This window comes from Brachionichthys hirsutus, chromosome 13, assembly GCF_040956055.1.
Source record: "Brachionichthys hirsutus isolate HB-005 chromosome 13, CSIRO-AGI_Bhir_v1, whole genome shotgun sequence".
Taxonomy (NCBI): Eukaryota; Metazoa; Chordata; class Actinopteri; order Lophiiformes; family Brachionichthyidae; genus Brachionichthys; species Brachionichthys hirsutus.
Genome location: NC_090909.1, coordinates 3,526,433 through 3,553,297, shown reverse-complemented (window position 1 = coordinate 3,553,297; position 26,865 = coordinate 3,526,433). Strand labels below are relative to the sequence as shown.

The following is a 26,865-nucleotide window of genomic DNA, read 5'->3' as shown; positions in this document are numbered from 1 at the left end:
GATCCGTGGATTGAAGGTTTAATTTACGTCGGTATTGCTTCTGAGGTCTCTGAATTCATCAGAACACAGAAGAACCTTCACAGGGAACAAGACATTTTGATTTCACACTTTCTTTCGGATGCTTTCCTTTTTATTCCACTTCCTAATCATCGATTCCGGTTTCTCCACTCCTCTCCTGCATGTTTTCTATCTCGCTCGTCCACTGATTGACGTTGCTCTGAAGGGCGTCTGGAGCAGATTAATCTGCGCCGGGCATCCAGTTGTCGTTCCTCCTGCTGTTACTTTGGCGCTCGCCAACAGCCGGCAGCGAGTTTGTTGGCTCCAGCTCTCCTGTAGAAACAAGCCGTTAGCACCCTCACACCCCGACTCTGCCTTTCATCACTTGTTCACGAGGAGGGAATATGCGTTCTGACGGGGTAGTTCCCGTGGGGGGGCTGCCAAGGGATTTATAAGAACAGGTGAAGCTTAGGAGGGCAAATGGGAATATCCTGCAGGATTAGTGCATCTATTCTTATTTGGTCACAGACGACTTTAGAGATAGTATTTAGGCTAGACAAACGCCAAGAATGCATCATAACTACCCCATAACATCCCATAACTGCTGCTACCATATGAAGCCAAGGTTTGCAACCGCACCCTTGTCCTCGGTAAATCCTTTCCGCTGGGTGTTTGTCAGTGTTTTGGGCTCCTGTCGTCCCTGCCAGCTATGCTGTTGTGTCTAAAGACACAAGGTTTCCCTGCCTCCTCGGAGCAACCATTAAAGAGTGTCTCTGAGACTCAGTCTGTTGTGCTCAGCTTGGGACTCTTTCTCCATTTGCGGCTAGGGAAGATTCCCCTTCAGTAAAAACCCACCTGCCTTACCCCCGTCACCGTTTCCTGTAGTCGGTGGGCCACGTCTTATTTATTCCCGGGTTTGTTAAAAAGCCGACAGCTCACATGGTGGCTCGGTTGGGCTACATTTGGGTCCCCTGCTGGTAAAAGAGGGGGATTGTAATTGCAGGCTTGTCTGGTTTAATGTCGCCTTCGGGGCTTGTTGCTGAGCCTCTTCATCATTGTCGGGGGGGGCAAACCTTAGCACTCTTTATTTGTATTTTTATGTGCTTTTGTCGTCCGTAGCCCAGGCAGTACTCTAGAACTACGGGATCGACGTAGAGACTTCTGATCTGTTACTGGAGGCTTCCTGCGAACGCAGCAGCAGTGAACGCGTCTCTCCTGAACTGAAAGTGGGAGGTGAGCCACGTCTCTGCAGCGTCTTGCATGCGAATCTATCATTTCCTGCCAGAATGTGTGAAGAAAAAGATCTAGACGGGAAGAAATGACCCAACAACCTGATGTAATGTGGTTAACCGTCAATGTTCTTCTGGATCAATTACAGGGCAGGCCAATGCTCCCAGTGAATGGATGTTTGGGGTTAACGGCTTTGGGGGGGGGGGTTTGACCATGCACTTATTGAATGATCCAGTGACTTCATATCCACAGCAATGAAGGGAATGACCCCCTCCTGTGTTTTCCTTCTCTCTTTCTTCCCCCTGTTTTCTCTCTGTTTCACATAAATGTGGGTTGAATGCAGTTAATCCATGAAAGGCAAAGATGAAGTTCTTCGTCCCGGTCCGTAAATAACCCAACTTGCGAAGCCCCACCCGCTGTTTTATTATAACTTGACAATAATAAGGCGGCCGGCAGCAAAGCCTCAATGAATGGCTTCGGAGCGCTCTGGTTAGGCAGACGGGTGGGACGGAAGGGCGTCGGCGGTGGCTGCTAGGGTGGAGGCCCGGTTGGCAGTGGCATTGGGTCGCCACACAGGGGTGTAACTAGGTCAGCAAATGGAGGGGGGAGGTACAGGGGGGGGGGGCTAAATCGTAAAAAAAAAAGACATTAAGCTAAATAAATAATGGGAAGGGGGGGAGGAAAGAAAATAGGGGTGAGCTAATTGATGGGTGAACGATGAGTTGGGCATTGGGACATCTGTCAGGAGAAGGGTGGGGGGGGGGGGGGGGGGGTAAATGTGGTGAAAGGGCGTGGCGTGTGTGTGTGAAGTGGAGGTTAGGAAAAGACTTGTGGGGGGGGGGGGGACAAGAGCAGATATCGGTGAGATGAGAGCTCCAGAATAAGAAGGGCTAAGCTTTGTAGCGTGCATGAGCTCATGTGTTGTGACTGTGTGCGGTGGGGTGGTGCCTTGTGTGTGTGTGTGTGTGTGTGTGTGTGTGTGTGTGTTGGTGGTGGTGAAGAATGACACGGTGCAGTCAGTTTGTTAGTGAGGCGGATAGGCGAGGAGCGCTCCACAGGGAGGAAGAGGGTGTTTTTGGACATGTATGCACCGGTTCGGTGTGTCTGTGTGTCTGTGTGTATGAAGTTAGGGGTTAGCTTGATGTATAGCCACAGCTGTGGGAGGGGATAGAGAGACAGCTGGCAGAGCAAAGGGTGAGTGTGACGGCCACAGTGAGTCTTTTGTTCCCACTCACTTGTGCCAGTCACGGCGAGTTGATGGCCGATCTGTGAAGTGACTGAGTCCTTTCACGGCACCTAGACCAGAAACACAGTTGAGCTTTACAGACTGCGTGTGTGTGTGTGTGTGTGTGTGTGTGTGTGAGAGAGACTCTACCGGGGTTTGCAGGAGCAGATTTCCACAGGAGTCACCATAACTACCTTCCATAATGTCAGTGCTCTTGTTGCACGCTTATTACACTCGGGATGATAGTGATCAGCTGCTAACGTAATTGTCGCCCGTTCGCTACATGCTCGGGTAATGAGTGTGTCGAGGGATTGTGTTCTCTCCTGAGTTATGGCTTAATAAGAGGAGTCCTTTTTTGGCTTTGCTGGGGAGGCTCCCGGAGGGGACGCTGCTGCCTTGAATTTAGCGTGGCGTCTCCGGGGACGGCTTATTTCAACTGCTGTCTTTTACGAAATCTGCCCGATGGGTGTTTGATGTGGTCGTCGGCGTATTCAGGTTCCTTCCTTAGAACGCCGTGGAGTGAGAGGAAGAGAGTTTCACTCTGAGGCTGGTTTATCTCCGTTTCAAAGATGCTGAAGCATCCTTTTTTTTAAAAAAAAAGTATTTTCAGCACCAGACTTCTTCCTCTGCATATCTGGACCATTTAGTTCAAGTAGGACCAGGGTCTCAAACTTAAATTACCTGGGGATGGGGCGCAGGAGGCAAAGTCTGGCTGAGGCCACATCAGGTGTTCCACAAAAAAAGAAGGATGAAAATCTCTCGCCCATAACAATGTTACTCAAAAATAATTTTAAATATTGCCCTCCTTTTAGAATTTTTAACAATCGAAAACTCAAAAGACATTCTTGAGATATTCATTCAATGAATAATAATAATTTTTAAAAAATCATATAAAACACGCAGGCCGCATTAAACTTTCACATTGTCCTGCGGGCCACAAATTATCATCAGTTTGAGATCCCTGAAGTAGGACGAATAAAAATAGGCAGAAATCAATCCCAAAGGTTCTTTCCACATCTGGATCTAGGCTAAGGCAACCCAGCAGAGGACAGAGTGGCGTTGCAGTCGAAGCTGGGCAGAGCGACTGGCAGGCTGGCGCTTTAGGACGTCCTCATTAAAAATGTTACTAGTGGCAGTGATTTGAACCTCGACACACTTTTAAAACCCTTGAGGAGGCTGCAGCGGTCCCGGCTTGTTGAGCGATGATGACGATGACAATATGACCTTTTGGTTATTACGTGCTTCAGTGGAGATGAAAATCCCCCCAGCTATTGAATTGAGCTAAATGGAGACTGTGTTTCTCATAAGGGACGTATATGACGTTTAATGTCAAGATTTTCATCTTCATTTAAGGCTATTTTTCAGACCAACCTTTTACGCATGCATTCATACTGTAAGTACCGTAAATGATTCCTTTTGTCCCCTTAAATTTGAAATGCATCCATATGTTCTCATTTTAAAAGCATACTCACAAGGCAGCGCCCTTGTTCCTCTCGTGTCTAGCGTTTAATGCCTCCGAAGCAGCCCGCCTGACCTGCAGCATCAACACCAGTTCATTTTAGGGACTCAGACTTCTGAAGGTATACTCAAATTATTATTTTTATTGCTCCGGCCCTGAAGAGAATGACTGAATTGGCACACGAGGCCTGGCTGCAGGTTTTCATTCTTTCTATTCATCCCTTTTTTTCTAACGTCTCATTCTGAAAATGATTCTGCGGCATTTGTGGCGCGCAGCGGGGCTCCCCCGCTGCATCAAATCAAGCGCGCCCTAACTTCTCCCTAATTTAAATTGCCATGTGACAGAGACGGCATTGCCACGCGACAAGCTGTGTGCGGGCAGAATGAACCCAAGCCAGAAATAAAGTCACGGATGTCGGAAGTCATGTATTTTTTGCAGTGGAAGGCAACACTTCCTGTATGTGCGCTCAGGCAGGCGAGGAATCATCCGTGCCGTGTGTGGATCCTGTCCTCATGAGGCACCATTATAGTTGCAACGCGATGCAAACTCTTTGTCTAACCACAAAATAAGCGCAGCGCCTTGGTTTCGCAGCAATCCTTTGCGACCTGATCCGGGACGCCCAGGCCCTTCACACCCCATTTAAGTCGGCGGAGCCGGGTTCCAGTGCTTCCAGCGCTTACGAGCAGAGGGGGCTAATCTCCTGTAATGCAACAAAAGCAGGGCTGAAAAGCTTTCAAGTCATCTGTGATTGAGCAGCCTTTTAGCATTAAACCCCGCTAAGATCACAGCGGTGGCTGCAATGCTTCATGCTCTACGACAAATGTTCAGTGGTCGTCTTTGTGTTTCCACTCAGCTGGAGATTTGCAGAACATTCATGCAAAACTTAACTCCATTTGCTGGAACAATTCTAGACTTTGCAGATTTAATCCCATGTTAAGAATCTACAGGTATGAGGAGGAATCTGAAGCTGCCTACCTATCCACTCTGTAGCGTTTTGATTTACTTTTCTGAGACGCACATTTTTATTCAGAGCAGAATTTTTTTTTTCTGAGGTTTATCAGTAAGGGAGATGCAGCAGTCTGCTCACCAAACATTATTGCATTGTTGTCACAGTTTTCAGCATTCAGGCACAAATCATGAAGGACGTTCTGCAGCAACAGATTTGTTTTTTTCTTGGCCTATTAATTTTGCAGTTGCGTTTCAGTTTGAAGCTCAGAGTAGAAACCTGCCAGATAGGAAAAAAAACTGCTGCAGGTCACGACGGCTAATAGATTTGACAGGTTAACCGACCTGTTAGAGGAGATTTTTCAAGTTTTATTGTAATCTGCTGAAGAGCCGCCTGCATTCTCTTAACCTAAGGCACTTTAAATATTAATGTCTACAAATACCAGTCGACAATACGCAGTAAACGAAAGCGTGCGGTAGGTGTATGGTGTGGACATCTCGTTCACCTTCACGCGGGCATATAAATATTCCCGTAACGGATCGCTTTCGCTAATTACCACATTCTGCCCATGAAGAGTTCTCGTTGCTCCAAACGGCGCGACGCTAAACATTTAGCGGCTGCATGTGTTGTTCTTGTGTAATCCTGGCTGCTCTATTCTGGGACTTCTGCTGCTCTTTCTTTCTGGCTCCATGGCTGCATGCATGAAATGTCTCATTTTCGCCTGCCCCGTTTCTTTTTCAATTAGCAGACAGAAGAAGCACGAGCCATTATCCTCCTATTGAACGGCACTAATCCAGTTTAAGGGTGATGGGAGATTCCTCGAGAGCCGTTGGATGCGAGATCTGCATGTGTGTTTTATGAATGGGAATTCCCTTGGCAGATGGAGAGCCCCCCCCCCCCCCCCATTCTCCTTTGCTGTCTGTGTGTAATTCTGGCATTTTGAGGAAGTTGAGGTTGTTTTTTTTTCCATAAACTCTGCAACATTGAAAGACACACAAGCATGGCTAGATTAAACCGATACGTTGGAATAAGTTTTGTGCTTTTTTTATGAAGGTACATTTCAACAGTTGTGAGCCAGAAAAGCAGGCCTTGTGAATATATGGACACGGTGCAGGGGACGTTGATGTGGTTGTTTGTCTCGTTCAGAAATACACCCACTTGGGATGGGGGGGGGGGGGGGGCAGATGCTTGGATGCACTCTCTGTTCTGCTGGAGTAGTCAAGGTCACTTTATGATGGAGGCGTTACTCTGCTTGTGAATGAAGAATGCTGTGCTGGTCCTTTCTGGTGCTTTAATGCCTCTGACCTCCTCTGAAACGCATGCACACACACACACACACACACACACACACACACACAGATGTTGGCTTCATCATGAGACAATGAGACCATAGACCTGTTTCCATGACTTCCTTGTCTGGCCAATCAAAAGGCAACACCCTCAGTCACATGACCCATCAGAGGGATTTGTTTTGTTGTTGTCTTGACACAAACACACACAGTATTTTCTATATATATACACATATAGTAACAAAAACAATCACTTTTTCATGATTATCAAAGGTTATGTTAGACACATTTATTCAATCTATAGAGTGAAGAATGTTTCCTCCAAGAAAGGAAGTATCTGAAGTGGTTAGTCTGGATTCAAAGCTTCTCGTCTGCTTCGTGTTCTCTAAAACAAAGTAAAAAAAAAAAACTTTCCTTTTATGAGGGTGAAACTTCAGAGATTTGCTTTGTCAGCCGTCTTTAATAGGAAACGCATTTGTCAGCTAACATTTTAAATGGTCCCAGTGTCTGTGTTGCACGAAACATTTGGCTCACAGTCTGAGGCTGATTAGAGCTTTTATAATTTTTTACTATATTATTATGATGTAACTCGCTTCCTTTGAACACCCAGGCTCTTATTTTCCAGCTTTCTCCTAATGTGCTTTCAGCTATGTAATTTGATTACACCAAAGGCGCCGCAGGCCCGCGGCCAGACCGGGGCCGCCGCGTCCGTCCTCTGAGACGCGTGCGATATAGCATAGCTGACATTTTCTTTATCTCCCTTCACCCACGTCTGTAGTTGAGGCAATTTAAGGTTTTGAAATTGCTGTTATCAGCCTCAGAGTTTAATCCGAGGGCCGTTAAAAAAAAAAAGGGCTTCTCGTGGGGGATGTTTCGGTCATGGTGACTCTTGCTGTTTTCATGATGTAGAAAATCCTTTTTCCTAATGGGCTCCATCCTCTCGCCGCTGAAATAGATGCTAACTGTAAAAAAAAAAAAAACTGACTGCACAAGTCAGCAAAAGCTCTACAAGGTTTTTCTGACCACTAGATTGCTGCGATGTTTGTTTGTTTTTTGTCCTCTTTCCTGCAGAAATGTTTAGATCTCTGAGACTTCTTTGAGTCGGGCTGTGTTTCTGTAACTCGCTTCAACTTCATATTTCAGTTTTGGCAAAATACCCTGAGGATGGTGTGTGTGTGTGTGTTTGCCATGGATACTTCCAACAGGGCTGAGAAGGCCTGAGAGCAGAAGGTCACACAAGCAGGGATTCTCTAAACCCATGGGCTCTCTAAGCGCTTACACAAACACACAAACACTCTTTTCCTCACGCCGATGAAAAGGCTTGCAGGGTAAACACCTAATTGTGCTTCTCTTCTCTGTTTCTAAGCTCTCACCGCCGACCTTGATGCCGACTGATGGCGAGTTATGTAAAGGGAAGTGGGGGGGGGGGGGGGGGGGGCATGTTATTTTTAAATATAAAGAGATTGTGTTAGAACAGACCGCATGTCATAGACTATTGTGTTTCAGTTATCGAGGCAACGGAGGCAAAAAAAAGAAAAGATGGTGTGCAATACTCGCCTTACATAACGCTCTCGAATAAATATGGTGTAAGTGCGTGGAACTGAAATGCACACGGAGGTAATATTTCGTAAGCACTCGGATGTTCCAGGGAATGATTGAAGTATATTTTGTGAATCGTGTGTCATCGTGTTTCTCAGTGTTTCTGGATTCAACTTTTTATTTTATTCTATTTGTCCCTTTCGATGATAAACGTTTGGTTGGTGGTCGGTTTGTTCATGCTCAGTAAACACGTCAATAAAGTTCCACACTTTTTCGTAAAGCGCAGCATTCCCAGCGGGGCTGCTACAAGCTTGCCGGTTTCGGCTGCAACGTTTCAGCCTCGAATCCATGCAAGTGCTCTGTTTAATTTATTTCCCACTCAACCCCGCATGGCGTTAAAGTGCTGTGGGACAAACAGGAAGTCAATAGCACGTGATACCTGCAGAACCTGTGGGAGACCCAGTTATTGACATTTCATGCAATAAGACAGACCCAGGAGTGTTTGTTCCAATTAAGAAGCAGCTGTCGCCAGCAGGTTTCTACTTACTGACTTTGCCTCTTCAGTCTTCACTGCAGGCTATTTTCTCTACATGAAAGGTGCAATTTGCAATACATCTCGCAAAGCTTAAATTTCTATAATGTAAGCTGCAATATGTTTGCAGATCAGCATGCACATGTAATGATGGTGGTCTGGAGTACCATCTGCAATTTGACGGAAGCATTGTCTGGTGTATTTACACATGGCCCATGATAACTAAATTACCGAGCATCCCCCCCAGTGCAACTAATCCAGTTCAGACTTCCTCCTCAGACTGTATCAAGCAGGGAATTCTGGCTCTCTCCAGTATATCATCAGTGTGCATATAGTGGGATTTCTGCAGGCCAGTGGTTTCTGTTCATTCTTATAAATAGAGAAAAGTAACATATGTTTTAACTTAAGTAATCACACACAGAGTTATTTGATGCACAAGGCCAAATTCGTTTTTTTTTTACCCCTCTATTTGGAGCGCTTGTGTTGTTTTTGCATGATGAACTTCAGTATGGAATCCAAAATGTGGCCAAGCTTTCGGTTTTTGACGGAAATCGTCATGACGGATCTCTGCTTGTGGAAACGGACGTGCAACAACCAGCGGAGTCTGAGGATTACAAGTAAAGCCCGTTATTCAAGTGGAATAAATATTGATGCAGTTCTGAATGATTGATGGGTCCCTAGAGGTGTCGTAGAATTATCCTCGCCTGGCAAACTCCTCTGCAAGAACACTGAGATTCTGCAGATCTCTACAGCTGTGTTTGAGCAACTTGATTAAATATAGAGTAAACTGGAATCTTAAGCTGTGAGCTCTCGACGTCTTCATCATTTTTGATTCGTCTCCAAACACGTCATCATTTTTGACGAGTCCGTAGTCAAAGCTGACTAAAGAGAGATGCTGAGAGGGGGGATAACAACCCCCCCCTTCATCACAAATTAAAATGCTTCATCATTCTTGGTCAAGTTGCTCCAGAAAGTCCTATTTTTGAACTTCGGCTTTAGAGACGATTTAACCTGCTTTAAATCACAGCGTTGCCCTGGAGGAGGGGAACGCTAATGAGGTGTTTATGAGATCTCATTAGCCTTAATCGCTCCAGACGGCTCAGTTAAACGGGATTTAATCCACACGGATGATCTGGATTCATCTTTACCGCTTCGGCTTTCTTTTCTGGCCCACAGACCTGTTTCCCCTTTTCTCAAAGAACGCCTACTTCCTCCCTCTGTCTTTCTTTTCTGGCCCACAGACCTGTTTCCTCTTTTCTCAAAGAACGCCTACTTCCTCCCTCTGTCTTTCTCACTTGCTCTCTCTCGTTTGCTCTTTCGCCCAGAGGCGAAGCGGCGCACTGACAGTTGTGAAGACTCTTGTCGTGTGATGCTGAGGCCACTTCACTGGTGAGGCAGGTAACTGAGCTTCTTTAGAAAGGAGCATCCTTTTCTTGCTGCTTCTAGCAGGTTGTTTGGGATAAGAGTTGCCAAACCCAGTTGGTTGTCAAGTTTCCGGGTGAGTCCTTGAATCTTTTTTTGTTTAACTCCCGCTTTGCCCCACAGGATGTCAAAGGGTGCGGCTCTGTGGGTTAGTCCTTCCTCTCGTGTCCAGCATGTCACCCTCGCGTAGAGTAGCAGAAGAGCTACCGGCACATGCTTGTTGGTTAACAAGAAATGGTTTCCCTCGAAAGGAGAGAAATGGAAATGTCGTGGAGCGGATGTCGAGGCCTCGCCGTCTCCCGGCGGTGGAATTGTGTTCTAAATAGTTTGATTTTGGATAAAGAGCAGCTGATTAAAGGGAAAAACTGTTTGCGTCCCTCACGACATGCGCGTTGGATTATTTTTGCATTTTATTTTGGTTTTGCTTCTAGCAATTGTCTTTTTAAACGTCGCTTGCGAGCTCTTGGCGTCGGTATTTGACAGGATATCCTGGTTGCAGCAGTTCAGCCACAACCAGAGTGTGTTTGTAACACAAACCTTCCAACGGGCACGCCACCAGAAGTGAACAATCTGTTGTGATACTTGGCGGTCAGATCTGAGACTGCGAGGGATGGGCGTAAAAGCGTGTCCTCGTTTGACGCTGTGCGCTGAAATGTCTCGGCCTCGCCGTTTTAGCTGTACGTTGTTTGAGTCGGTGAGGATGTGGAAGCCATATTTCTAATCCCTGCTTCCTTTCGTTTTGTCTTCCTCCTTCAATTGTGTCTGTTTTGTCAGCCCTTTGTCTCAGAGCCAGAAGCTTTTCCTGTGTCTGTGTGTGTGTGTGTGTGTGTGTGTGTGTGTGTGTGTGTGTAGGAGAGATTTGGCATTATCCAGTAGCATTTGTTTGTTTTGTTTTTTTTAGGTTCTCTGTTTCAGTGGATTCTTTTTTCCTTCTTGGTAACATGAACAGAAATGATCACAACACTCGAAATGCTTCCAACATTTTCACAACCAGAAGCCAAAACGTTTTGGACGAGGTCATTCTTGGATTGTTCGTGTCATTCTAGATTGTGTGCAGTCTTAGGAAAAAAGCCAATAGCTGATTGGTGGATATCAATACCCATGGCCATAACCAAACTTCTCCACAGTCTAAAATCAGCTCCGTTTGACTTGATTTAAAAACTCTGTGTCTGATGAAATGAACATCAAAGTTAATACCCAAATATAATTTTGTTTAAAAAAAAAAAAAAATCATGAAAAGAGCACTTCTCCTAAGTGCCGGCCGCCGCCAGAGGTGAGCGTTTGTTCATCGGTTACGATAGCAAACAGCCTGGTCAAAACCCCGGCGAGGAGTTCACGAGCACAAAAGATCAGCCTCTGAAGCGGTTTCTGACAGTTTGTGCAGAACTTCTTGGGTTGCATAAACTGACCTTCACGACGCTCGTCTAGGCGTCTGGTCTCGGATCATCACGCAGGCGAGGAAGCCGGATGCGGCGGTCCTGCGCCGGCGGTTGAATGGTCAGACATAAAGTACAAATTCAAGTGTAATATTAGCTTTCGGATGATAATGTGGTTTAATGAGCATCTTGATCATCCACAGGTGGAAAGGACAACATAGCTCGTCAACATGGCTTTGTCTGGGAAAAATTATTTGAATGCGTCTCGAAAAATGGAAGGAAAACCAAAAGTGTGTTTGTTTTTTGTTTTTTTACTGTTTGGGCTACCTGTTCACCAGCGGCTGCTTCTGCAGTAGAGGAGTAAAGTGACATTCCCTAAAAAAAAATAGTTGTTTCTCATCTCGCTTTGAAGTGATGGTCCACGGGTGTACCTCAGGGTTGTGGGTGTGGTCAAAGGATCAAAAAAAGGACACTTTTGACCCCACTAACTCACAGCCGTCTCAAGCGGTGAATGTGAAACAGGCAGTAAAGCACTGCTTTTCATATTGGAGTTAAATTACTCTTTGTGCACGTGTGCATGCCTCTCCTCACGGGTGTAGAGTAACCATCCCGTGTGTGAAGACGCCACGCTCTGAGCAACGCTAACTCCGCCCTCTGCGCCATGCCGGGAGCCTTTTGTCTAATGGTGCTCTTTTTATAGGCTGACACACACACACACACACACAAAGACCCCCGTGGCAAGGCGGGGCCCTTTGTAGAGTCATCAAATTCCGATCCAAAAGACCCCCCCCCCCCCCCCCCCGGCGATGACCAAAGCAAAGCATAATTTCTGAAATGGAACTCAAGAACTGTTTAGTATTTCCCCCCCCCCCCACCAAACTCTCTACATATAACAGCCAACTGCTGTAGAGCATTTTTACTGTTTAAAAAAACATTTATTTATTCTGTTTCCATGGTTGCGAGTTGAATTTAGACTCATTTTTCATTATTTGATTGGCTTCTTTCTTTTTTTTTTTTTTAAAGGCACAGGATATCTCAATTTAAATGATGCCCTTCAGCCCTTTGATCCGGAAGCTCGTGACAAACGAGGGGTGTCAGATTTGACGGCTGCAACCGGCTAACGCCTTGATCGGGACACGCCGCCCGACTCAGATATGTGTGAAAGAATGCTGAGAGAGAGAGAGAGAGACGCATTGATGGAATTAAGATGTACCTCGTGTTAAAATCACTGAAGGGGGGGGGGGGGGGGGGGCGCTGCTTAGCATGCATGAGTTTGCTCCAAATGAAGTGTCAATTAAATGAAAGGGCCTGAGGTCGCAGTCAAGTCGCCTGGAATTTCAACGTCGACCCAGCTTGGCAGGAGAAGGCCCGCTCCGACGGCGTGTTGAGAGGCTGCGGCGAGCCTTGGATGTCTGAGGTTCATTAGTGCTGAGCCGGTCGGTCACACCGACACTGAAACATCACTCGCTCGTGTTCTCTCACCCCATCGGGGTTCAAATAGTCCCGGGAGGAGTTGGCAGCAGAGGATCGGCTCCAATTAGATCACATATCCGTGATATATTCTGAACAGTCCTGCAGGTTAGGAAGCTGGAGTTTGGCTCAAAGACCTTGTTGTTTTTCGTTAACCCTTTTGCTCCCTACACTCTTTCTTTTTCCCCCGTCCGTCTCCCCATCTGTCTTGTTTCATTGCCCGGCCTAATCTGACCCAATTAATCGATCTGGATTTGCTCTAAACATCGTTACCTCATGGTCACGTCTGTCCTGCCTTCTTCTCTTGTCTATTTCCTCTCACTCCATCCCCCCCCCGCCTGCCTCCTCAGGTCGACTTGCAGACGATGTGACCCTTTGGGTTGCACATCATGAATTATTGAGGCGAAACCCAGCACCCTCCTAATGCCCAACAAATCACAGCCCCCCCCCCCCCCCCCCCCCCCTCTGTTTTTCTCCTTTTACCCTTTCCCCTCTTTTTATTGCTTTTGTCCCTGGGATTTGACCTCAGGCGGGAGATCAGATCACAGGTTTGTGGTCGTAACATGAGATTTTTTTTTTTCCTCTTCACAATCCTGAAGGGCTATTTTCGCTTTAACCCGACAACACACGCCTCCCTGGTTAGCGCTGGTTGGCGAGTTCTAACAGACTAATGCATGCATCCATAGCTCATACCTGGTTGAAGTGGAGCCCAATTAAATACACAATTTGATGGGTTTGGCGCCGTGTTATTGCAAACGGTGCATTAGTGCAGTTAATGGAATGGTAAATGTGTAAAATTAATTAAAAAAAAGATCCTTCTTAACGGTTTCCATTGGCCGGCTTGTGTTCTCTTTGCCGAAAATCTCCCAAAGGAAGCCGAGGCGCTCTTGCCAGGAAATGAAAAAGAGATTGATGGAGGCATGAAAAGTCGGATGCGGTTGACGGGAAGGAAAGAAGCGGTGTCACAGCCTGAAAAACTGACAGAGCTTTGTTCTGCAAATAAAAGGGATGGAGAGAACTCTGTCCTCGACTCTTAAAACCCTCTGGCAAAAAAAAAGACAAATAAAGACTCGCTCGCTTACCCTCGACTTAACCAGGTTTGTAGAGACTCACCTGGTCTGACATGAGCAGCTCTGACTTGATGACGGCGTTGCCACAAGATGCCAGAGATTTGGGATTTGATGTGGAGCCCCGCGGGCTGCAGCGAGCGCTCTGGACAGTAGAGGAGAGCGAAAGATACCTGCTGGTGAGACACCTTGTTGCCAAGAAGTCATTCTCCTCGGAGCGGCGTGTGCCGACTGCAGGAAAACATGTTGATCAATTAGGTTGTGGACCAGTTGCAGCCCGGGCGGCGTCGCTCCGGTGTGTTGGCCCTCTGCGTCTCTCAATTACACCGGGATAAGCTGCGGCTGTCGGCCATGAGCTAGGTGTTTGTCCCGGTGTTTGTGTGTGTGTGAATGTGTGTGTGTGTGTGTGTGTGTGTGTGTGTGTGTGTGTGTGTGTGTGTGAATGTGTGCGTCCAATCGATACGCCTCAAGGCCGTCCATCTCTGAGTCATCTGTGATTCTTGGAAAATTATGACAAGGTGCTCGGAATACGCACACACACACACACACACACACACACGAGGACACACCCTGACTGGTGTTTTCTTTTTTATGGACAACTGGACACTCAGTCAGACTGGTTGTCTGTCTGTCTTTCTGACTTTTAGCAACATAAAATGATGCTGCGTCATCGGCAGCATCACTGGAATTCCTCCTTGGGGGAACATAAACACCATTCCGAACACCGATTGACAACCTGATTGAATCCCTGGATCCATATCCCGATGCTTTGGGGTTTAATCCGTCAGATGTCAGGTCCCTCCTGTCTTCGTTGGACACACAACCCTGGACGTGTTCGTTCTTTGTGAAATTCAAAGTAGAATTAGGGGAGGGTGAGAGATGCTTGTGTGACAAAACGTGACTTGAGTGCTTTGGCGAGAAAGATGCATCCACATCTCGAGCCATTGATGCAGCGGCTGTCATGGAAACCGGCCCTAGAATAAAGGCTGTGCGGATCATTATGGGGTGACTCACACGACGCCAGGCCGGTCTTATTTGAACTATCTTTAAACTCGTGCGTGCACGCTCACACTCACAGCACTCACGCTTCTGCCTGTAGCCATTCATTCACACACACACACACACGGATTCTATCAACACGTGCATTATTCTGCTCAATAGGCCCCTCCCAGGAATTCATTTAAGATGCACTTAATGCATTATAGATTGAGATTTGATATGTGAACAAGATTCTCCGTTAGTAGTCGGGACGATCCTAGCTCGGCAGATGGTAAATTATCTATGCCTTCCTCAGCCTGATTTCAGCGTGCCTGTGGGGGTCCATCTTGCGTTTGAGCGCTGTGCATGGGCACGCTTTAGTGACTTCACCCTTCTGCATGGCTGTGATTCGGGTCTAACTGGCTTAGTTTAGAAATCCACAGTGCTTCAGGTCAATCTGGCCGCCGGCTCCTCCCCTCATGGATGCTTTTCTTGTGGAATCCTCCACACGGGGAGGAACGTCTGGGAGGAGCCGGGCCAGGATTACATGTTCCGGGTGCTTGAGTGTGCGTTTGCATGAAGGAGAGTTGTTGCCACGAATCTTTTAGTCCGCCGGAGTGTTTCAGTTGAGCTTTGACCAAGGACAGAACACGCATTTATTATTTTTCTGCTGTCTTGTGTGCTTTGGTTCTGTTGGGAAGCGATTAGTAAACTTGCATTCGCCTCCGGTTTAAAGGTTTTCAGGCATCTTTCACCCTGAATGCCCTTCTCTTAAAATCCAATGAGTTTTGCACTGAACTTGCAAGATGGAACAAAAAATGAACTGCCAAAACTCTCCCTCCAGCGTCTTCCAAACGGCCCACTTCCTGTTTGTCGGTGTGCTGTTTAAGCTGTGTTTCTGTTCCTCACCTGTTGCAACATCATCTTTTAAACTATGAGCTTTATTATGTGCTAGAACTGAGGATGGACCATCATGCATTGCGAGCGGACAACCTGAGCGCAGCTGGTTTTGGGGGTACGACATCTTGAAGGATGTGTCGTCTGTGCGTGTGTGCATAAATTACAAAGTGATGGGCGGCGGCGTCTGCTGCAGACATGAAGTAGCATCGCTGCACTCTGCCCATGTGCTTTTCATTTTGACCTTCTCGCTCTCTTGTGTGTTTTTTTTTCTATTTAGAGAAAACGAATTCTGTTAAATCCTCCTGTTCTGCTTCCATCCTCTCCTTCTGCCCTGCAGCGTCGGATGAACTCCCTCCAGTTGCAGTGACAGAGGTGTGAGGCAGGGCGACTCACCCCACCTCTCCCACCCACCCACCCTCCAGCCATGCCGCCGCCAGTGGACATCGTCAAGGTGGCCATCGAGTGGCCGAATGCTTACCCGAAGCTCATGGAGATCGACCAGGTAGGGCCCCTCAGACGCTCGGCACGCCTTGCCGCCCTTTCTACCCACACGGGAGACAACGTCATTTTCTGATGACGGGTTTTTATCAGCGAACAAAATGGTACGGAGCGTTCTCTTAGCGGGCGCCCTCGTTTTAGGGCCGCCTTGACTGCAGCATCAGCCGGAGTGGAATTCAAGGCCCTTCGAACAGATTCCACCTGTCGTACGTTTGCTGTTAATCCCGACCACAGACAGCAACTTGTTTTGTAGTGTAAAGGTTCTGACTCGTGTGTGTGTGTGTGTGTGTGTGTGAGTCACGGATGGACTTATGAATGTACAAGCTCTGAGTCACTGTGAAAACTGGAGGCACAGATTCTCCTCTCAATGGACGAGCTGCTGAATGAGATATTAAGCGGCGGAGTCGAGGCCTTTCTGGGTTCGCGTCGGGGCCCGCCAAGCGTTTACCTGCCGATCCACACGTTGAGTTTTTGTGTTCGGTGACCCCTTGTCAGCCGGGCTCTAGCAGCTGGAATAATAAAACTCGAAGCCTCCTCTCTTCTTCTTCTTCTTCTTCCTCCACTCCCATGCCCCCTTCAAATCGCCGTATCTCTTCAATCATCTTCCTCTTGCTCCTCTCATCTGTCGCCTCCTCCTCCTCCTCGCCTGTTGGTTTCCCCGTCTTTTGTTGAAACCATGAAAACTTGTGCCTCCTCTTCTTTTGTCTTCCACCGTCAGCCCCCTCCCTCAGCATCTCTTTACAATAGGCTCAGCAGCAGCGTGGAACTGTGAGTCATGTGAAGGGGAGTGGGTTCCAGCTTCAGCATTGTCTTGAGACGGTGTGTGTAGTGTTGGTATAGCTCTACATAATGAAATTGTGTGGGTGTGTTTGTGTGGAAACAGCATAAGTTTTACAATTCACGCGTGTGTGTGTGTGTGTGTGTGTGTGTGTGTGTGTGTGTGTGTGTGTGTGTGTGTGTGGACATCTATTGGTGTATTGGGTAAAATAATGCAGTAACTAAGAGTGTATGAAGGAGTTCTGGAACAAAGGAATGAATTGCCCGTTTTTATTATGGCCTCTTAGAGGAAACTCAAAATAATAATAATAAGTATTCATGTACGAGGTGTGGTGCTCGATGGTTCTGGACAGAAATAGCACAGTGGCGCTAATGGGAATAGAAAGGGAGATGTGGTGGGAGTTCAGAGTGGGAGGAGCGAAGGAGGAGGGGGAAGCAACTCCTGGATCAGGAAGTCAGAGGAAACTCTTCCTCAAGAACATTTATTTTTATCAACCCAACTTTAAAATTAAATTTATGATGAAAATGAATTTTTTCACCTCTACAGGACTGATGTTATCTTTTGACCTTAATATATTTTTTTGAAGTTCTGCACATGTCAATATATTTAAAATATTGCAAATGTGTTAATTATCTTCTGTTAATATGAAAGTGGGAAAAGATTTCATCCTCCTCTCTCTCTCTCTTTCTGTTGTCATCCTCATGTCCGTTCCACGCCGGCTTTTGTTCTCCCTTCGTCTCACATTGCAGCCCACACTCCTCCGTCACCGCTCTGCTCTTATTTCCCTGTAATGCGTGACAAACCAGCGCTTCAAAGTCTTCTTGCGCATCTTTTAAAGATGATGTATGCAGACGACGAAGCTGTATTTTCAGCAAACGACCTAAAAAGCCGTTTTCTCCTAACATCAGCTGATCATTTGAAAATAAAATCATGAAATACTAATTATTAATGCTAAATGCATTAGAAGCTTCCCACTTGCTCTTGGCAAGTGTTTTCTAACTCACTGCAGAGTTAAGTTTAAATAAACAGACTTCATGACTGGCAGAAAGACATAGTTACTGATCTGGAAGCAGCTTCACAGCCAATAATAATGAATGAAATGGTGCAACATGGATGTCAGTGACCCCCCCCCCCCCCAGAGATAATATAAATGCATCACATATCAATAAAGGCCCCTGAAGAATACTCTACCATTGGGTTATCCCTCTAATGGGAATTAATTGCAGCCCGTTGTGAGTTGTCTCTTTTAGGAACTCGAGCCTGGACTGTCGACTAAATGTGGTTTTTCCTTTCTCCGCAGAAAAAGCCTCTCTCTGGCATCATTAAAGAAGTATGCGAGGGGTATGTTTGTCCGTATTTGAAAATGATTCTCTTCCCCTCGCTCGCTTTCGTTCTATTGCCACATTTAAATCCCATTAGCTTTTTTCTTGCTCCAATTTTAATACCAATTATGCGATGTTTCCCTCTCCGTCCTCTGGCATTCAGGTGGTCCTTGGGGAACCATGAAAACTTTGCTCTGCAGGTTGCCGATGCAACGAATTTCTACATCACTGAAAAGGTTTGGTTAAAGCCGGGCGGCAGCATCTGAGGCACAAACCGCCTCGCACCATCCCTAACTTCTGCTCTAATCGTCACAGAATCGCAGCGATATTAAGAACGGCTCCATCCTACGCTTGACCACCTCTCCTGTAAGTCAAATGTGCATATGAGCGCATGAGAACACTGTGAATGCACCTTGTGAACGTCACCCTCCTCCTTTGGTGCACTTCAGTACCAGACCGCGGTCCAGCTTCACGAGCGCATCCAGTCGTCCAGCATGGACGCCAAGCTGGAAGCTCTGAAGGACCTGGCCAATGCATCCCGGGACATCACCTTTGCCCAAGAGTTCATCAACCTGGACGGCATCTCCCTGCTGACCCAGATGGTGGAGAGCGGGACAGAGTAAGCCTCCGCTCTGGGTTTGACTTTTGGCTGACTTTTCTATGCCTCAAACTTTTAGACTTTTGATGTTCAGCGTAGAGGGATGTAAATGCGTCTCTTTCATTCTATTCCGGTCTGAGGTCAGTGAGAATCCAGGGATCTCTGGAGTTGCACTGTGCATTCTGATTGGTTGAGTTCAAAGCAGCTAGGTGTTTTAAGCTATTTAGTATGCGCCTATTCATTTGGTGTGTGTGTGTGGGGGGGGGGGCTCCGGTTTGCCTTTGCTGACAATGATGGTGATATTTTGTTCGACTGTTCAGCAGATCCAAAAGCTCTGTGTTCTGAGAATCCCCGAGGTTAAAGCGAGGACATTCTTTTGCTGAGGCGGAACATCTCAGGCGTGAGGTGTGTGTGTGTGTGCGCGTGTCGGTAGCATGCCGTGTGTTTTCAAGACTGATCCAATCAGACAGACGGTACAAACTGGGCAGGGAGGGCTGCAGCAGCGGCAGCATCCAGCCGGGGACACTCGTTTTCTGCCTCATGCAACTCCCATTATTCATCCCTTCTTTTTGGGTCTTTTTCTTTACTTATCTGGAGAAAAGAGAGTTTGAAGGATTGTTTGCATTCAGGAGTTGCCTCAGACACAACCTTGTTGCAAAAGCACTTTTCACGCAAGGTCAGAGTACAAAAGGTTCCATGCTCCTGATGCTTATAGGGTCACATTTTACTCCAGACCACTTCACGGTTTTTACGACTTTAAAATGAGGCTTTAAAATTACACCCCTTTTTGTTAGACCATTGAAAAGTGAAGCCCCTGCTTGTTCTTGTATGAGACGAAAAAAAGAAAGGTGTTTGATCCCACTGCAGAGCTGCCTCTCACTGTTGCTCCATGAATTATCATCACACCCGTTATTCAGTGCTGGAGAGTTTACGAGTGGCTTCTGCCGCATTTCCATCTTAGCAGAAGGAGCTTATGAAACGCAGACGTGATATCGATGTTGGGCACGTGCACACACACACGTACAAACACACACTCATTAATGCGCGTGCCAACCGTTTTAATTAACTGTAATTATTCAGGAGGCTCGGTTCGGCGGGGGCGGGGCAGAGCAGCGCTGTGATCTGATGCTTCTGCCGGCTGCTGCGGTTTGAAACGCGCACCGCGAGGCAGTGGCGGCCTCTAGTGGCCAAAACTCGGAACTGCTGACTCTGGTTTCCTCGGACGCAACAGGTGCAGGAATGCGCAGGAATGCGCGGTGCAACTCTTGAGTGTCTCTCGTTAAATCAAGACGTTTTAGTTATCCAGATGATTGAGGATGGATGTTGTCTATTTTATTTACATGTTAGTCCAGTGTTGTTGTTTTTATCGGGAATAAATTCTGCAGCGTTTTTATGTTGCATTTTGATGTGCAGTTAAAAAGTATAGAAAGTAAATTAAATGTTTGTTTGAAGGTTATTGATGGATACAAAGATATTAAATTCCAATATTTCTCATGTTTTGGTTAATTAAAATCCTTTCTGTTCATTTTCACCTCTACCCAAGCTTGCTGTGTGACATTAAGGGTGCAGCAAATGATCTTTCTCCATGATTTTATTGTTTACGGTGTGATTTTAAATCGGTCGTTGGAAAGTAATTGTTGAATGGAATATTACTGATTCATTATGTTTTGAATCTACACAATAAGTGATCCTTCTGATGGAAGATCTAAGATGGATTGGAATCCTTGAAGTCTGGTCTCCTCTTTCAGGGACATTAACACCTGAACTGGTCACCTGACTGTGATGTGTGGCGTTTGTTTGTTTTCATCATTGACACCAAAGTTTCTCAAATCTTTGCAGGCGCTATCAGAAACTACAGAAGATAATGAAGCCCTGGTAAGCCCCTCCCCTTCCCCTCAGGCCGGGTAACGTCATTGGCTCTGTGCTCTTCCTCTCTCGCTGCCAGAGGCTGCATGATTTAAGACTCTGTGCCCCAGTGCCTTATGGGAAATGATTTATACGTAGAACAAATTAATTTGCTCTACATATAAATAGGTTGATAATAGCAGAAATAACTGCGTATTCTCCACTAAACCGTTCTAGTACAGCTGGCAGCACTTTATCCAGGATACAACCTCTGCCTCCTGCCTCCATCGCTTTGGTCTTCTGTGTCTCTGAGTTGTCCTTCCTGATATTTGTGTAACTGCATGACCTCACTCTGTCTCTCCGGGCTTTATTGCTCCACACTTTGCCGCCCGCCTCCTGCCGGCCTCCGTCGGCCCCTCAGCTGTTTCTTGAAGGAAACCGTCTGTGCTGCAAACTTCTATCTCATCTCTTCCTCTCTCCTTGTCTTCCTCCAGCAAGCCTGGTTGCAGCGTTGAACTGACGCTCTTCCTCTGCTTCCTCACCTGCGGTTCTGTTTCTGCTGACCTCTCATTCCTCGTTTACGCTTTCCAGCCGTCTGTCCTTTGCAGCTCCGCTCTGGTGAAAGCCCATCTGCTCTAGAGACGTGTCCCAGGGTGTCTGTGTTTTGTGTATTGTCCTTCAGTTTCGGTGACCTGCTGTCCTTCACTCTGACCGCCTTCGTGGAACTGATGGACCATGGCATCGTCTCCTGGGACACTTTCTCTGTGGCCTTTATCAAGAAGGTCAGCCGTGAAAATGTCTCATTAACCCGATTTTTTTAAAGGAGGGTCCATTAATCACCATGCTTTTGTGTTGCTAAAGGTCATGAAGTCAAGCGGGGGCCGTTTCTTTTAGCCTTGAAACGGTTTGTGTAAAAGCTGTTTAATCGTAGCGTTTACTTATTTACAAACAGAAACGTATCAGGATAAAAGATAAGCAGTGCTTTTAAATTAAAAAGTATATTTTTACAATAACTCTTCATATTGTGATGTATTGCAATACTTTGTGTTTTGATGTTCACAGAACATTTAAATGCATCCATATATCAATTGGTTTAAATGTTTTCATTATGTTTTATGAGTCAATGTTTTTTATAGCAGGAGTAAAAAACTTTTTTTTAAAGTAGAGGTAAAAGTTAAAAATACTCCCTTTTTAAAATCAATGAAAAAGGTTGGAGCATTTCTTGTTCCTTGTGTGGCAGTTGGGAGGGGCGAGAATCCACAGAAATATTCGAATCAGAATTAGAAGTTTTCCTATCGTACCGGTTGACCTTTAACCCCCCCCCTGCTCCGTCCTCCCACCCCCAGATCGCCAGCTATGTGAACAAGTCGGCCATGGACACGGCGGTGCTGCAGCGATCCCTGGCCATCCTGGAGTCCATGGTGCTCAACAGTCAGGATCTTTACCACAAGGTGGCGCAAGAGATCACCATTGGCCAGCTCATCCCACATCTTCAGGGGTGAGTGGATTTGTGACGTGTAATTGTGTTGGATCAGTGTCTCTGACGGCGTGATGAATGCATTTACAGCGGGGGGGGGGGGGGGGGAGCTGCTTCCGTTTGTGTAGTTAATTCTCTCGTTTTGGGCCGTTTCCCACTCATTTCCAGAACCGATCAAGACATCCAGACGTACACGATCGCTGTCATCAACGCTCTCTTCCTCAAGGCTCCCGAGGAGAAGAGACAGGTGAGGCTACGGCGTGGCACGCGCAGCCGTCGCACTGTGCACCAATGTCACGACGCAGAGTTTGAATCACGTCGGCGGTTTCTTGTACCGGAAAAGTGTCCTTAAAGTGTGTTTATGCTCACGAAGGAGTCAGATAAAGACAGGAAGTGAAGTGTAAAAGTCTTCACCTCCTCATCTGTCTCTCCACTCTCCTGTGCAGAGGTGACATTGTTTGTTCAACCATGCTCTAATTTCTCCTCTCTGTAGCTTCGTCATGCCCTGCTCTGCAGCTAATCACGTCATCCACAGTGTGTGTGTGTGTGTGTGTGTGTGTGTGTGTGTGTGTGTGTGTGTGTGTGTGTGTGTCTGTGTGTGTGAGGGCCACCAGTAAGGCTTTTCTGACCCTCGCCCCAGGCTCTCTACTCTGACTCCATTGCCCTTCTGCCCCCTCCACCCTCTGCACCACCTCCTCTCTCTCTTTTTTCCTACATTCGTTCACTCGCCCCCTCTCTGTCTCTGACTTTGTCTCCTTGCTGCACATGATACGGTAGTTTGACGAGCACATTGTGGACATCCTAAATTGTCCCCTGACAGTAAGTGCATCCTTAATTAGCCCACTTTGTAGTTTGCACCGTAGACTGAACCCGCTTTATTATCCCCTTTTAAGATCTTGTGTTTTTTTGGGATGGCTTTCTTCATTTTAATGGCATTTCTCTGCAGTGTGATGTGGCACCCCCCCCCCCCCCCCCCCACACACAAAAAAAGTATCTGACTCCTCTGGTTTATTGTTGCGCCTCCTCTTCATCGATCTCACTCTGTCTGCTCCTCCTCTCTACAGGAGATGGCCCATATTCTCGCCCAGAAGCAGCTGCGCTCCATCATCCTCAGTGTAAGTCTGGCCTCTGTCTACTCCCCCTCCTCCTCCTCCTCCTCCCTCTATCTCTCTGTTCCTTCTATCCATCTTTATCTCTATTCAGCGTGAGATCACAAAGGAAAATGAATCATCAGTGGTTATTATCTGCTGTACTTACGTTCTCACACCTGCTCCCATTTCTCCTTGCATTGAATCTGATTTCCTCCCCTCTTCTTCTTTTGTTTGACTTCCTCTTTCTAATCCTCCTTATTCACTCCCGAATCCTCTTGTTCTACTTTGATCTCCTTCCCCCCGGAAACGTCATCGTGTTTCTCTGACCCGGCCTCTCTTTCTCACTTTCCTTTAACACATCTAACACCTCCATTTCTGTCTCTCACTTGCTCTCCCCTGCCCCTCTGCTGCACCCGCCCACCCCCCCTTCCTGACTCCTATTTTTGCCCTTCCACGCCATGCAGAATGTGATCCGGAGCACGACAGCCATCAACGACGAGATGGCCCACCAGCTGTACGTACTTCAGGTTCTCACCTTCAACCTGCTGGAGGACCGCATGATGACCAAGATGGACCCTCAAGACCAGGTCGGAGACTGAATGATGCCCGAGACAAAACGGAGGGTTGGACAAAAAGTAGATCCCAAGAAAGGGAGAGTTAAACCTGAACTGTATGAAGACGTATCCTGCAGGAGTCGCTGCAGATAGACGCGCTGATCCGCTTCAGCATTAAAACGAGTACAGTCGAGCAGAAACACAGAATCATCAATGTTTTAGTCGGCAGTCGTGAGCAGTTTGGGCCTCATCCGGACCAAAAAACAGATCTTTTGGGTCCAAGTGATTAAAAATAGCAGAGACGTATCCGTTGGACAGATTGCCGTGGGACGCCACACGCCCTGAGAGCGCAAGGGGGCGGGGGGGGGCGGGGGGAGGGGGGATTAGACAAGGGCGACTGTTAGAAAATCCAGATTGATTTATGAGCAGGCGTCTAATAGTTCTCCGTGCTGCGTTCAGGCTCAGCGGGACATCATCTTCGAGCTCCGGAGGATCGCGTTCGACGTGGAGTGTGAGCCCAACAACGGCGGCAGCACAGAGAAACGCAAATCCATGTACACCCGAGATTACAAGAAGCTGGGATTCATCGTGAGTTTGGTCTTTCACAGCTTCTACGAATGCTAATGCTACCCGTAACATAATATAATATCCAACCCATAATGATCTCAATGCTGGTTGTTGCTTTGTGCAGCGATTTATACCCTCAAGGCTCACTGGACGTCTCGCCCTCTGTTTCTCAGAACCACGTGAACCCGGCTGTGGATTTCACCCAGATTCCTCCAGGCATGCTGGCTCTGGATAACATGCTGTACTTCGCCAGGCACCACCAGGACGCCTACGTCAGGGTAAGCTGCACGCCGTGTTGAGACCCCGCCTTGGTTTCTCCTCATCGCACTCCGCTTCTTCACCTCCTAGAAAACCGTCTTCCCTCCAGTTCATTCCACTTCCTGCGTTCCGTTTAACATTCTCTAGAATTGATTTCATTCCGTCGGGTTCCTGGTCGGCGGTGTGACGCCGTTAAGCGTTTCACATGATGTGTGGTGATAGTTTTATACCCCTGGGTAATAGAGTCTGTACTGACTGAAGCTGAAGTTTATTCTGCACCCGACTCCATGGTGGATTTAATGCATCAGAGGTTGGTGAAACGATCTCTGACCTGGGACCGTTGAGCCGTGAGCACGTGCATTAAATCCCCGTTATTTCCCCGATCCGCCTCATCCGCAGATCGTCCTGGAGAACAGCAGTCGGGAAGACAAGCACGAGTGTCCGTTCGGCCGCAGCAGCATCGAGCTGACCAAGATGCTTTGTGAGATCCTGAAAGTGGGCGAACTCCGTAAGTCCACCTGCACAAACGCCACCCTTCCACGCTCCGACGGAAAGTTTCTGACCCTAGCCTGAAATACTTCTTCCGAACGAGCCTGAATGTTTCACCTACGGAGACGAGCGCGCCTCTGAGCACCGATTCAGCCTGGAACACATGCATTCCCTCCCTTTGAAAGGAAAGCAGGCATTAAGCTCAGTAATTGTGGTGCTGGGATTCATTATTTAGCACCTTGCCCCCCCCCCCCGCTGAGACCCTTTTAGCCGCCTCTGGGAGGTACACTGTGCAGAAAAAGAAATGCTGTGCTCGCGTCCATTCCAAATTGACGTGCCCTTTTTATTTGTCTTGGCTTGTTTAAACGGGCGACTGTCGCAGTTCCGCTCCAGACCGACCCCCAGCTGCTCCCTGCGGGGAGGGAGTCGGCATTTTTAAACCCATGCCCTTTTCATCCGTATTGGTTTTTGGGGGCGTTTGGGTCACAGAGATTCTTCAGAGATTCGACGTAAGGAAAGCGTCCTCTCATGTATCTCTGGAGCATCGCAACAAGTTCCCCCGAGCCCGGTTTTCTACAGGACATGAGAGGGTGCAGAAAAGCCTTTTTTTAGTACGGAGAATTTTCCTGCGTTTTTATTTAAAATGCGCCGGGCTCCACTGGAATGTAAAAATGTGACTAATATGACATAAACGGAGCTTTAGGCGCCTCTCATCTCCTTGATCTCTTCCTAATTCTATGTGCTCGTCTGCGTCCACTCGTGCCTGTGATGCTGATTCTGTTGCAGCTCAGAGCTTTGCTTTTTTTTTTTATACCAAGCGTCTCATTAGTATTTGCTCTATTGCACATGCCCTTTTGATCTTGTCTCTAAAGTGAGCTGAAATTGCCTACCCTTCAGTCCCTCTTAGAAAAATCGCTTTGACCTCATTCATGTTAAAAATACAGATTAAGCTGCAAGGCATGTCCCAAAACAGGACAACGTCTGTCTGTAAGGTCTGAGTTTGAAGGCTGGTAAAATACAGATCCTCCGTAGGATGAATCCATGCCACTGTTGCAAATTTCTGACTCTAAATAGACTCGTAGTATTTCAGGGGATGAACACAATCTGCATCCAGGCCTACATATTCAGCCCCTCCTTAACTTTACGACGCTGACATTTCCTTGCAAGGCTTGAATGGGCGACCTTTACTTCGTGGTTCTGCGTCTTCCTCTTCCCATCAGGCGTCTCTTGTCCTCACTACCGAGGCTCGTGTCTGCAGGAGCCTCTGCATGAATCAAAAAGGTGGATCGACAGAGTTTACGTAAAAACAGCTCGTTCACCTATGTCAGGATGAATGCGTGCACATTTAGGTAATCTATGGACACCCAGTCATATATATCAAATAAAACATCTCCGGGAAGTCATCGGGGACGGGATGCCGTGTTGATATATATATAAATCTACTCCATCACAAATCCTAATGTTCCCATTTGTCTTGGCTAAAAGTCCATTAAATGTTTGCACAGATCCCGCAGCGCGTTCTATGCGTCGCCTCTTTACGGGAGGAAGCCGATGTGTCGTAGAGAAGTCGTTTCATCTTCCCTCGCAGGAATGGCATTTTCACAACCATCCCATTATTAACGTCCACTAATGGATGTGTGAGCACGGCGAATGTAAACCGGACCGGGAAGGCGGCGAGTAATGGCCAGTCGTTGTCAGGGCGCCGGTGCCGGCTTTCCCAGAGGAAAGCATCGGGAGGAACTGAATCTCGGCGCTGCACCGACTTATCATCCAGCTGACCTTTCAGCAGAGAAACGATGAAATGCGTGACACTAATGAGGATGTCGGAGGCTCCGCCTCCTTTGATAGAGTGGCGTTTGAGTAATAGTGGAAAGGGTGACGCATTACACAGATAACTCTGACATTTCAAGTTGTTGTTTTTCCCCGACATTTGAGGAACCATTAAAAGATAAAGAAAG

General features: G+C 47.1%; 2 protein-coding genes across 2 annotated transcripts in view; both read left to right on the top strand.

Annotated features, from left to right (window-relative positions):
- Nucleotides 1-5,234, top strand: part of rp9 (RP9 pre-mRNA splicing factor) — an 8,766-nt gene extending 3,532 nt beyond the window's left edge. The window contains exon 7 of the mRNA XM_068747555.1: nucleotides 5,148-5,234. Coding sequence (XP_068603656.1) covers nucleotides 5,148-5,234 — 87 coding nt within the window. The remainder of the gene's footprint in view (nucleotides 1-5,147) is intronic.
- Nucleotides 5,235-15,854: 10,620 nt separating this feature from the next.
- elmo1 (engulfment and cell motility 1 (ced-12 homolog, C. elegans)) overlaps nucleotides 15,855-26,865 on the top strand; it is a 32,354-nt gene continuing 21,343 nt past the window's right edge. The window contains exons 1-15 of the mRNA XM_068747005.1: nucleotides 15,855-15,932; nucleotides 18,007-18,047; nucleotides 18,192-18,264; nucleotides 18,344-18,394; nucleotides 18,478-18,647; nucleotides 20,466-20,501; nucleotides 21,154-21,253; nucleotides 21,818-21,969; nucleotides 22,117-22,195; nucleotides 22,726-22,767; nucleotides 23,013-23,063; nucleotides 23,504-23,626; nucleotides 24,053-24,181; nucleotides 24,334-24,438; nucleotides 24,818-24,926. Coding sequence (XP_068603106.1) covers nucleotides 15,855-15,932; nucleotides 18,007-18,047; nucleotides 18,192-18,264; nucleotides 18,344-18,394; nucleotides 18,478-18,647; nucleotides 20,466-20,501; nucleotides 21,154-21,253; nucleotides 21,818-21,969; nucleotides 22,117-22,195; nucleotides 22,726-22,767; nucleotides 23,013-23,063; nucleotides 23,504-23,626; nucleotides 24,053-24,181; nucleotides 24,334-24,438; nucleotides 24,818-24,926 — 1,339 coding nt within the window. The remainder of the gene's footprint in view (nucleotides 15,933-18,006; nucleotides 18,048-18,191; nucleotides 18,265-18,343; nucleotides 18,395-18,477; nucleotides 18,648-20,465; nucleotides 20,502-21,153; nucleotides 21,254-21,817; nucleotides 21,970-22,116; nucleotides 22,196-22,725; nucleotides 22,768-23,012; nucleotides 23,064-23,503; nucleotides 23,627-24,052; nucleotides 24,182-24,333; nucleotides 24,439-24,817; nucleotides 24,927-26,865) is intronic.